At 39.7% G+C, this 13254-nt stretch overlaps 1 protein-coding gene across 4 annotated transcripts in view; it reads right to left on the bottom strand.

Moving 5' to 3' along the window:
* The window catches only part of LOC144768093 (complement C1r subcomponent-like), a 108749-nt gene that overhangs the window by 75209 nt on the left and 20286 nt on the right, over window positions 1-13254 (bottom strand). For 2 of the 4 annotated variants that reach the window (XM_078651480.1, XM_078651478.1), the window contains exon 2: window positions 5135-5198. The exons of 1 other annotated variant lie outside the window; for it this stretch is intronic. Coding sequence is in view for 1 of the 3 variants with exons in the window: in XM_078651478.1 (XP_078507604.1) it covers window positions 5135-5198 (64 nt within the window). In the remaining 2 variants the exon portion in view is untranslated. Of the gene's footprint in view, window positions 1-4920; window positions 4992-5134; window positions 5199-13254 lie in introns of those variants that run through there. One more of the 4 variants, XM_078651481.1, reaches the window with a different exon arrangement.

Here is a 13254-nt window from a genome sequence, read left to right on the forward strand (position 1 = left end):
TAACAAGTAGCTTGAATCCTCGAACAGTTAAAAAAAGTGAAGGAATATTTGACCGACTATTGGCTTATTATTGCTCATTTTAGAAATGTTATTATATAGGAAAAAGAATACTTTAACATAAATCATAAAAAAAAGTAATACCCAGGCTGTTTAATTAATACCCAAGTGTTAATACACTTCCCCACCTATTGCCCTATATCCCTTCCATCCGCTCCTAATTGTTTTTTTTTATAATTCAATAATTTAATTTAATAAATAAAATGAGATGAATGACAATTTTTTACTTTAAAATAAATTGTTTCTTTAAAGAAAATGAGTACCCTAGTAATGGAATTTGGTGATTGAGAATGTTGAACACATAGGGGCTCATTAGGATTGCGGTTTTTCCACATCCTCTGGGCCGGCGGAATCCACCGCCGGCCCGGAGGATGCGGAAAAACCGCAGCGGACCCACCAAAGACCCACCGCCACATTAGGATGGCTGGTGGGTCCTGGTTTCCGTCCGCAGCTTTTCCGCCGCGGTTGGCTTACAACCGCGGCGGAAAAGCTGTAATATGGTGACGGTGTCTCTCAGACACCGTCCACCATATTAGGATGCACAGAAAGAAATGCTTTTACACGGCGGATATTCCGCCGTGTAAAAGCATACGGTGCTTCACTGCGGGGGCCTGTTGCGGGCCCCCTGGGTGAAGGGGGGGTGGGGGGTGCACATGGGGGGTACCTATGGTACCCCCCTGCATATGTATGCAGCAAGCGGCAGGCACCGCGCGGTGCCTGCTGCTTGCTGCATACATATGCAATGTATGCTTTTTTACCATTGCGGCGGGTGCAGCTTGAAGCTGCACCCGCCGCAATGTTAAATATCCAGGATGTGACCGCCAGGGTGGCGGTCACATCCTAATTTGCACGGAGGGACCGCCGCAGCCCATGCGGACGGTCCCTCCTACTCTAGGGTGGCGGACGGACGCAAGTCCGTCCGCCATCCTAATGAGCCCCATAATATTTTTCTATTCCTGCATATGTTAGACCAAAGGGACTTGGATTAAGACACTCTGGGCCGGATTAGGATGTTGGTCTGTAAGCCTCCGACTGCTGTGAACATTGAACACATATTATCTTTCTATTCCTGCCTATGTTTGACCAAAGGGACTTGGATAAAGACACTCTGGGCCTGATTATGATGTCAGTCAGGTAAAGGGTTTGTCCCTTTAAAAATACTTTCTGAACATTGGAAACTCTATTACCAAATGGAATTCTATGGTACATTGGTCTTATGTTGGCACCCGATCTTTAAGTAAATAAAAAGGATTTTGGATACCCAAGCTGTGCTGCTGTTTAATAGAGAAAGTGTTGGATAACGGAGGGGTAAAAATTACTATTCCCGCTCCAGTGAGTGCAACAGTAGGGAAAGTGTTGGATAGCAGAGGGTAAAAATGACTATTCCCACTCCAGTGAGTGCAAAAGTAGGGAAAGTGTTGGATAGCCGAGAGGTAAAAATTACTATTCCCACTCCAGTGAGTGCAAGAGTAGGGAAAATGTTGGATAGCGGAGGGGTATAAATTACTAATTCCACTCCAGTGAGTGCAACAGTAGGGAAAGTGTTGTATAGCGGAAAGGTAAAAATTACTATTCACACTCCAGTGAGTGCAACAGTAGGGAAGGTGTTGGACACCGGAAGGGTATAAATTACTATTCCCACTCCTGTGAGTGCAACAGTAGGGAAAGTGTTGTTTAGCGGAGAGGTAAAAATGACTATTCCCCCTCAAGTTTGTGCAACAGTAGGGAAAGTGTTAGATAGCGGAAGGCTATAAATTACTATTCCCACTCCATTGAGGGCTACAGTAGGAAAAGTGTTGGCTAGTAGAGGGGTCAAAATTAATATTGCCACTGAAGTCATTCCAAAATGAAAAACAAACAAAATATCAACTACAATACAAAAGATGTTAAAAACGAAAAAAAGAAAAATATATATAAACATTCAAAATTACAAAAGACAGAAACATTATAATGTTTAAAGAATCTAAAAATTATCTTCAAAGATTTTTCTTTATAAAAATAATTATAATCAAAAACATTAATTGTTACATAAATTTAATATTTTTTATTTCCTACCCTATAAGACCACACAATTCATAACACCTATCTAAATTTCTAAAAGAGTGTACCTCTATAATTAACATAATTAATGTTAAAATGTGTATTAAAAAACAAATTAAAACAGATAAAAATGTATTTACTCACCAATCGTTACCCCTATAAAACCAAAATCCACACATAAAAAATACCATAAATATTTATCAATTAATGAATAAATAATAATGAGAAACAAGTTATTAATTAATGAAACTTAAAATACTTTCCACCCTATACCCCAATAAACACCACAACACCTAAACATCATTACACAATTTCCATAACTAATTTTACATTATTAAATTAATATCAATTAACAACAATTTATTAATTAATTTAAAAGAATTAACTTCCCACTCTCTACCACTATAAACCCCACAGCCCACATCTCAAATTAAAGACACAATTGCCCTATTTCATTTTTAATTAATTATTTACCATTAATTAACAATTACTTATTAATTAATTTTAAATACATTACTTCCAATCCTATTCTCTATAAACCCCACCACCCATTCCTAAAAAAGGACACAATTAATATAATTAATTACCAATGAATTCATTAATAATTAACAAGCAATATAATAAATAATTCATAATAAATTACACCCTGCAATTAACGCTATAAATTATAAATGTAATAAGTAATAATATATAAAAATTATTATTACATTTATTAAAATTAAATTACTTACCACCCTATTCCCCTATAAACCCACGGCCCACTGCTACAAAAATGACACAATTAACAAAATTTCCAAATAATTTATAATAATTAACAACCAATTAATGTATATTTACTAATAAAATAATTCCCATAATTAACATTAAACAATATAAATTAAAAAAATATTAATAAGGTAAAAATATTAATAATTGGACTATAATTAAATTACTTAGCACCCTATTCCCATATAACCCCACAACCCATTCCTAAACAAATTAACACAATTAACATAATTACAAATTAATGCTTAATTATTAATAAATTAATTCCCACAATTAGCACTATAAAATCTAAATTAAATGGATACTAATAAATAAACAAATATTAGTTAATTTATTATAATTACATTATTTCCCACCCTATTCACCTATAAACCCACAACCCACTACAGAACTAAAAAATACAAAATGTAATTAACATCAAATTAATAACTACAAAACATTTAACACATATATTAAAAAACGAAAGCAATACTTATACAAAAAATAGATCAAATACTTGTAAAATCCATACTAAAAAACATAACACTAATTTAAAAATCGATATTTTAAACAACTATATTTTTGCAAACGATATTAGTAACTTTGATATTTTAAAAAACAATATTTCTTACCTTCAGGTCGATATTATTGACCACGATCGTCTTGCTCTCGATATTTCTGTATCACTATATTTCCAACTCGATATTTGTGTATGTCGATATTTAAAACTCGATATTCTGTCTGTGCCCCATACATGATTAGGAATAAGGAGGAAATGCGCATTACCAAATTGTATTCTATTGCATGGCTAACTTTTCCCAGGTCATAGGGTGCTTAGATGGAACAGATGTGCCTATTTGACCCCCCTCCAATCTTGGGTATCTTTAACAGAACCAGAAAAAAACGCATTCCCTCAACATACAGGTGGTTGCAGTGCCCACAGCATAATCACCAACATTGTATCACAATATGCTGAGAGTACCCATGATTCATACATTTTCAGACATAGCAGAATATACAGACGACTGGAAAGTAGGGAGTTTGATGAAGGATACCTATTAGGTACTGACACTTAGGGGTCGATTCCGATTCGGGAAAAAAAATGTCCGTACGATTTGTATCTGGAGCCCTCTCCATACGAATCGTACCCGTTCATCCGAGTCGCGTAGTACGATCCGTATTCCGTGAATCCGTCCGAATCGTCGCGATCCGTACGTATTGCAGGGCTGAAACCGTGAACCGTACGACTCGTACACATGCCGTACGACTCGTACACATGCCGTACGACCCGACGAGACCCGACCCGATCATGGGGTGTACGCACCGTACCCCATGTACGATGGGTGTACGCACCGTACCCCATGTACGATGGGTGTACGCACCGTACCCCATGTACGATGGGTGTACGCACCGTACCCCATGTACAATGGGTGTACGCACCATACCCCATGTACGATGGGTGTACTCACCGCACCCCATGTACGATGGGTGTACGCACCGTACCCCATATACGCTGGGTGTACGCACCGTACAAACAAACAAACTGACTGTCAGTGGTCTGTAGAGTAAGCGGACTATGTGTCTGAAATAACAGAAGGTGTCACTATGTACAGGAAATGAATCCCATCAGCCCACCCAAATGGCGGAGCATCATCATCTGGGATTTTTTGGGAAACTCGTATGGATAGGAAGATACACTTGTTGAAATACTGTGTTAATCTCCACTTCACCGAGACCACTAGCGATGGATCCAACCATAGAATGACAGGGAGGGATAGAATGGTGTGGGATATATAATTGCAGTGAGAAAAATGTGTAAACAAAAAAGTGTATAATTTAAAATTGGCTACCGTGACAGCAAGGAATAATTTTAATAGGAAGCAATCAATGTGTCAATATTAAAACAAAGTGTATGACAGTTTGACAAAATAACTGTCAGTCAAAGATGGTATAGTGGTCAACATGTTTCTGCCATTTACTAGGGGTATTCCCTTCTGGCTTTCATCAGGACCTAATAATACACTACTGCAAAAAAGAAAACAGTGCAAAACAAAGTATGTACACCAAGATAAATGATACCGGGTATACTGTTGAGCGTGGAAGATATCCTACGTCTCTTTATCCGGTTCAAAATCCTATTGGATTCTTTCCTGAAAGATTTACAAGCAAAGAAAAGTTGTACATGTAACAGACACAGAGAATACAATTTCTAACCTAATGTTAGATGTCACTCTTACGTCTAACTTCAAGAGATAGTTTGATTGATTGATGAAAAAAGCTTAATGTAACTCACCCAATAATCCTTGGGAGTAAGCCCCACCTCTCCTGGCCACTGCTCAGGAAATGGAGGCACCGCTCTAAATCAGTGAAAAAAATATATAATAAAGGTAACGATTCAATGGTAGTATAGGTTCCAACTCTAGGAGATACCCAACCCCATTTATTCACTGTATTTACTCAATAGTTTAATAGAACCTTGGTATTTGATTTCTGAAACACCACAGACGGCTTGATCCACTGAACCCACATCTAACGACGACATGGTGTGTTGATTTTATTAATAATCCAACACAGATTTTACCAAACTGCCAACTTGAACTCTGATGAATTACAATCCTGATGTATTTCAATCCTGATGTATTTAAGAAAATATTTAAGAAAATATGGCAGGGTAACACTTCAATAAAGAGCCCTTTAGCAGAATAGGGTTCAATCTATGCATTCTGACATCAAAATAACTGGAAAATAAAACAAAAAAAGACCCGCTGTAGTTCTGCAGATCGCGCAATTTCCTGCTATCTCCTACCTCTCCGTCGGTACCTCTGGCCTCGTCCTAAGCCAAGGGGGGAGGTACCGACTGAACGAGGAGGTGGGTTGTTTCTAGTGTGTGTTAGCCAATCACAATTTCTTGACAGAACACTTGGTCATGCGGACCAAAAAGGGGCACCACGTATTACATGTTACACCGTGGTCCGCTATTTAACTTAAGCGTCAAACTAGCATGGGGCGTGCTGCGATCGTTGGCTTTAAATCCTTCTTATAAGAAGAAGAACCTCACTAAAGCCCAGTGTGCAGACGCCAATGAGGAAGAATAGTAAGCACAAAAGCGTCCCTAACGCCAAAGTTTTTTCGGGGTGCGTATACAGCGTACCGAAGCTCTGCCGCTTCGCTGTTAGAAAAACAGTAAACAGAGCCCGCGATCGCTGATTGGGCAATGGCGGCGTAAAACTTGCCTCCTGATGCGCACTATTTACAAAGTGACGCATCTAAGCAGATGCGTCACTTTGTAAACCCCTGCGCTACATTATACCTGCATCAGGTATAATGTATGCAGAGGGGGCGTTCACCCGCAAAAAGCCTCGTAATAGTGACGCAGTGAAATCTATGAGACTTCACTGCGTCACTTTTAGGACGCTGTTGCGTCAAAATCTTGCGCCTGCCTCACAGCAGGCGTAAGACTGACGCAGGCCCTTACACATGGGGCTTGCCCCATGTGAAAGGAAGCATTGCTGGAGTTGCGTCACTTTTGTGACACACTCCAGCAATGCGTCACTTTTGCGCCTACAGATACGTCAGAAATACTGATGTATCTGTAACTCCTTGCGACATGATGCGTCATATTATAAATATGACGCATCAATCATGTCGCAGGGAGAGCGCAGTGAAAAGTGACGCATCGCTGTTTTCACGCAGCGATGCGTCACTTTTCATAAATGAGGCCCGTGGTCTTTTGAGTAATACACACTTACTTGGTGAAGGCTGCAGTACTGTAAGCTGTTACAAGAGGCCACTGGAGTCAGACACAAGTCTTGCTTTAGCAGACTGAAGCCATTTAACCCACTAACTGCAGAGAGATTGCAGGGGGCTATTAAGTCAGACACTAATGCTTTCCATATTCACCGTCGTTGGTATCAATTAAAAAATCTAGCTCATGTCAGCACTATGATCTATTCATTGGCAGTGTAAAGAGGATGAGAAATTTGTTTTTTCCTTCTTACAAATACTTCCAAACAGAAAACAATACAGAATGGAGGGTTTCTATGATAGTCCCAAAATCAAATGCCCAAAGGGTGAAATATCTGGTATCTTGCAACAACAACAAAAATTGGCTTGCAACGTTACATGAATTTCACTAGTAGTAGCAAGACCTACATAGTTACTACATATTCATAAATTCTTTAAAGATCCCCAAGAGATGTTAAATGTGATTATTCAAGGTGCAGCAACACATATATGGCTGCAAGTCAGGAAGCCAAAAAGCCAAACAATACATTTTGCTATACACTCCACCAATTTAAAACAGTTCTCATTAGTGACGTGGACGGTGTGAGTCAGTCAAGAGTTGTGAAAAGCTTTTCAGATGGACATTGCCTCATTCAAAGGTCCAATACATTAAACTTAGAGCAAACTTTTAACGGCTGCAATCAAGTGAACATGCAGCCAAGGGTACAATGAAGCATTACAAACGACTTTCTCAACTTTACAAAGTACTGAACACCACTCCACAAGGGGGCGGCCATTTTCGTCCCATGCTAATACTGCAATTTGTAAGGTATCCTGTTACCCGGGGTATTCAGCCTAGGTCTAGTATGGTCAATTCCGGGTCATATTTAGATTAATTGTGTTCAGATTTATTTTAGGTGGGCATTTTGAAGGTAGTGCAAGAATCTGCCCGTCCTGGACCTTCATTGAAAACCTATATGTCGCTTACACACAGAAACTTCAACAATGTTTCAGCCTGATACGTTAAAAGACCTTCTTTTTCTTAATAAAGAAATAGATTTAACTTTGTATTTACCTCGATGTCACATCGTAGCTGTAGCTCTTGATGTGTTGTAATGTTACCAGATTTCCATACAGGTATACGCCCAAAAATAAGGTATTTAAATCTAATATGACCCAAAAATGTAATTTTTAATTTCACACAGAACATATATGACCTTTGATTTGAGGATTGTTATACCAACTGCAAAACGTATTTGGGTACAAAAACTTAATTTGTGCACCTATTTTTATAAAAACAACTTGAATTTATGTTTCTACATCTTGCACCAAAGTGTACTTATTGTTAGAGCTAGGAAGCTTCAAAGAATCATATTTAATAGTCACGTTTCTAAAAATCACCAATTGCACGAAAAGCTAAATAATTACCATATTCTATAATTAAACACTCATAGGCCCCGATTCACAAACATAAACTTACACTTTTGTGTAAGTTTACTAGTTTTCAGTATTCACAAAGGTAAACTTAGACCATGAATCTAACTTTATTACTTATCATTTTTTACAAAGATAAACTTAGACCAAAAGTGTAATTTTACTACTTATAATTTTTTACAAAGATAAACTTAGACCAAGATTCTAACTTTACTACTTATCATTTTTTACAAAAAAAAACTTAGACCAAAAGTCTAACTTTACTACTTTTAGGTATTCTCAAAGGTAAACTTAGGCCAAAGGCCTAACTTTACTAGCAGTAACTTACCTTTGTGAATACCGAAAAGTAGCAAAGTTAGAATTTTGGTCTACGTTTACCTTTGTGAATATCGAAAAATGGTAAAGTTAGACTTTTGGTCCAACTTTACCTTTGTGTATACTGGAAAGTAGTAAAGTTAGATATTTGGTCTAAGTTTACCTTTGTGAACACCAAAAAGTAGAAAATGAACACAAAAGTGTGGGTTTATCTTTGTGAATTGGGCCCATAGTGAGGATATCTCTCAGTCCCTTAGGGTTCTCCCTTGAGTAAACTTGTGGAAAATGCCTTGTCTAACTTTAGGATTTTCCCCGGTCTTAGAACACCAAACAGCCTTTTAAGAAAGACAACAACAGTTTCCAAAACCATAAATGACTCTTCCTTGGATGATTTATGCTGGATCCACACTGTTCAATATTGTCTTGCTGAAAAAACAATTTCTTAAAGATAGGATGTCTGGAGACAGGAGGAATTGTGAATGATGCTAAGTGTAACTGGAAGCTTTTATTCCATGACTCATCACCAACAAGACCTAAAATATTTGATTATCAGAAAGAGATTCATTGCACTGCACCCCTTTCCACTTTTATATATTTTTCTCTTGCTGAACTGGGTCCTACACTTCTCATATCCTGTAAGTTGGTGCCTGATCAGGAAAGAAATGAAAGATGAGAAACAATTGATAAGTCTGAAGCACATACACAATTTAAAAAAACTGGTTTGTGATTTGAGATGAGTAGGTAAAAACATCTAGATATAAAGAGTTGTCTACACCATGGAAATCTGCTAGAGGCCAGGAACTCTTTTTGCCAACATAATAAGTTTTCATTCGAAAAATAACATGCAAATAACCAGAGTTTTGCTGTATTTCATAAGGTCGTTGACAGGCTAAAGTAAATATGCTGTAATTCCCAGAAGATAAACACACCTGACTTTTTTCATGGGCCTGATAGGAAATCACGTGGTTTGCAGGAACAGCACCTTGCTTAATAGAAGGTTTATTTTTCAGGTTATTCAAACAATCCATACATAACAAACAGGTCTTGTATTGCCCATTCCTCTTCTTCTACCTCCTTTGTGTGTGAGTCGAGGACCAAAAGCACTTTAATTCCCATACCTGAGTACATTCAATCTCAGCCAAATTTTATAGACCTCATCACAGAGCAAGTAAACACATTCCAGAGTGATCAACCCCCATCCCAGGGCAACTAACAACTATTCTAAAGTGTATAGATCCTATCTAAAAGCACTTTCATCTTATACAACCATAGCAAGAGTTGTTAACCCATCTCAGAACTCAAAGCCCCCATTTCAGAGCATCACACCTATTTTATAATTACTAAACTCAATCCGAATGCTCTCCAATCCCATACTCAGTACATATAAGCCTAATACAAACCCCATAAATCTCACCCAGAACATCTAAATCCTCCCAAAGCACGTAAACCCCCTACTAATATGCATAAATCCCATCCAAGTTCTCTTAAATCACACCCCAAAACATATACTCCCATCCAATGGCCTTTACCACCTTCCTATAGCTCTTGAACTCTATACTAAAGTTCTTAAAGTGCATCACAGAGTCAGAAACCCAATCTTAGATATCGAAAGTCAACTCAAACTGATTAGACCCCTTCACAGCGCACTTAAATTTGACATCAAACTCCATATACCCCATCACCTAGCACTCAAACCCAATCACCCAGTACTTACAAGCCACCCAGAGTGTCTAAAGCCAACCCCAGTTATTCGATAGTTTCCACGGCGCTCAAAATACCATAAATCCTAAATCTTATCCCTGATCTTTTACTCCACATTTCAGATCTCTAATCTCATTACACAGTGCTTAAATCTCATTTTAGGATTTTTAACCCCCATTTCAAAGCTGCTCGCCCCCTTTTTAATATCGTCATTTGAGATGTCATGATTGATGTCATGAATGATCTCATAGAACATGTCATGAGTGATGTAATAAGTGAAGTCATAAGCAGTGCATGGCGGGCGCAATTTATAGTTAGCTCTGCTAAGTATAATTGGTGAATTGCTGAGTTTTTTTTAGTTAAAAACGTTAATCTCCTAACTATGACATTACTTTGACCTTTGTGTTTTTTAATTACATTTCTAAGGTTTTGTTTCAAACAAACAACAAACCTTTTATCACACCTAATTGGAACATTACTTTAACCTTTGTTTTTTTCAGTGAATTTCTAGTTTTTTTAAAATGTAAAGTAATATTTTATTACCATACATAAACCCGACCCCCCATGGTGCACAGCCTTGGGCCGTGCATGGCTGGGGGTTGGCCACAGGGGTTTATGTTTTTAAAGGGGAGGGGGAGCACATGGTTCTCCTCCATGAGCCTTACTAAGCCCATTAGGCCCTGGAGACCCCATGACCTTATGTTTTTTAAAGGGGAGGGGGTCAAGTGTTTGATGAAAGAGGTGGGGGCCTCATGGGGACCCCATCTCCCATGGCTGTTTTATATTTGTTAAAGAGAAAGGGGGCTGCATGGCACCCCTCCCTGAGCCTTATTAGGCATTAGTGACCCCATCTGGCAGGGCCATTTTGTTATGAACAGGGATGGTGGCTGTGTGTCCCTCCCTCCCGAGCCATATTAGGCCCTCGGGTCCCAGTCCACTAGGGCTGATTAAAAAATAAAAAAGTGGATGGGGGCCACGTAGCCCCACTCACAAAGTCTTGTTAGGCTCTGGTGACCCTATCCACCTAGATCCACTACTAAAATTAAAGGGGAGGAGGGCAACACCCCCTACATGCCTTGTTAGACCCTAGGAACCCCATCCCACAGGTCCACTTATCCTAACTAAAGGGGAGGCTTCTTGAGCCTTGTTAAGCCCTGTGGGACCACATTTCCAGGACCTGCATTTCTTAAAGGTGTATACCCTGGTGCCCACCCAGGGCACCCACCATAAACTTGTGGGGGCCACTGGGGATCCCTGCATGCAGTGGGACCCGACATTTCTCCCTCCTGGAGGGAGCAACTACCAATGCTGTTCCCTCCGGGCGGGAACAATAGTTTGATCGGTTTCCCTGGCCGCATCACCTTGGACAGGCAAAAAGAACAAACGTTCACTCCCAGTGGGCAGAAACATGCTTAAAGTTCACTCCAACTGGGAGCGGACTTGTTATTTGCTTCCTGCTCGGCAGGATATACAAAAACGCTCCCGCCAAGGGGGCACAAACACAGATTTCCCCACCCACGCCAGTGCGAGCAGGGGAACTGCTATGTGCCCGGGGTAGGCTCCTCGTGACATGAGAATGAATGGGAATTGCGCACGCAATTTGCGAGGACCCAATAGGTACTTGCAAATTGCATGCACAATTTCAATGGTGCAAGGGTTCCACAGGGACACCCTGTTGCACCCCTGAAAGGGGCATGTGTGCACATGTGGCGCACACAGATGCCCTAAAGGCATGAATGTTTGCCACATGGCACTTTTAAAAAAGCAAAAAAGTGCTTTTTAAGAGTAAATTGCAAATTACCACCAACTTGAAGTTGGTGGTGATTTGCGATTCCTCAAGACAATTTCGCAATTTGCGATGCCTACTAGCAGCATAGCATTTAGGGAATCACAAATTGCGATTCTCAAAATGCTTACGCAAAATAAGGAATCGCAATTTTAGCAATTCCTTATTTTGCGAGTAGGCATTTGCCTTTCTACATTGGACAAAGCTGAATTGCGATCGTAAACGCCGAAATTTGCAGAATTTTAGCGTTTGCAATCGCACTTCGGCTTCCTACATCTGGCCCCTACTCACTGCGTCCTGTAATGGCTGTCAGCAAAATTTTGCTGGCAGCCTGTCAGAGCGCTCGCTCCCACGGGAGTGTGACTCTTACGGGAGAGAGCTGGCCCAGTGGAAATAAATCTCCTTGGGACAATCAGAATGCTCTATGTTTAAAGTGGTGCTCCCAAGACTCTAGTGGGCCCAACCATGCAGACATTCAATTATTTTTTAAACGTAATTTTTCAAAAACTACGGATTTATACCAAATCACAAACAGCACAGTCTGCAGACAAAGATCTAGTTTCCTGCCAAATTTGGTGTAATTTTGTTGAGCGTGTTTGCTGTAGCCCGGCTTAAAGAAGTCTATGGAAAATGCATGGGGATTTTTTGTTTTAGGACCCCCCTTTTTTCTCAGCACCGCTTGACAGATCACCCCTAAACTTTCCATGCACAAACTAGTCAAAAAGTAGCACCTTCATGGAATGCTTTATGGAGGCTTATCAAACGGTCGCAAAGTTATTAGCAACACAATAAATGCTGTTCCCTTGGAATAGCTAACCTAACCATAACTACCCAGTGGTGACATATCTATCTATCTATCCATCTATCCATCTATCCATCTATCTATCTATCTATCTATCTATCTATCTATCTATCTATCTATCTATCTATCTGTCTGTCTATCCGTCTGTCTATCCGTCTGTCTGTCTGTCTGTCTGTCTGTCTGTCTGTCTGTCTGTCTGTCTGTCTGTCTGTCTGTCTGTCTGTCTGTCTGTCTGTCTGTCTGTCTGTCTGTCTGTCTATCTATTTATCTATCTCTGTATATATATATATAAAAAACTACTACAGACTACAGACCCTCTCAGAGACTCATGCACCTACTTAGACACAGTTTTATACCTACTTAGAGACTCTTACACCCACTCACAGAACCACCTGGGAACTCATGCACCCACTCACAGACCCCCTCAGATACTCATGCACCCACTTACAGACTAACTCGGAGAGTCATTCACCCATGTACAGACCCACTCAGAGACTCATGCACTCACTTACAGATCCACTCACATACTCATGTATGTACTCACTGACCCACTGAGACACTCATACACCCACTCACACCACCATACAGTCACTCTTACACTCAGTCACAGACTCTCTCAGAGACTTACTGATACACTCAGAAAGTCACACAC

Source organism: Lissotriton helveticus, chromosome 7 (genome assembly GCF_964261635.1).
Source record: "Lissotriton helveticus chromosome 7, aLisHel1.1, whole genome shotgun sequence".
Classification (NCBI taxonomy): domain Eukaryota; kingdom Metazoa; phylum Chordata; class Amphibia; order Caudata; family Salamandridae; genus Lissotriton; species Lissotriton helveticus.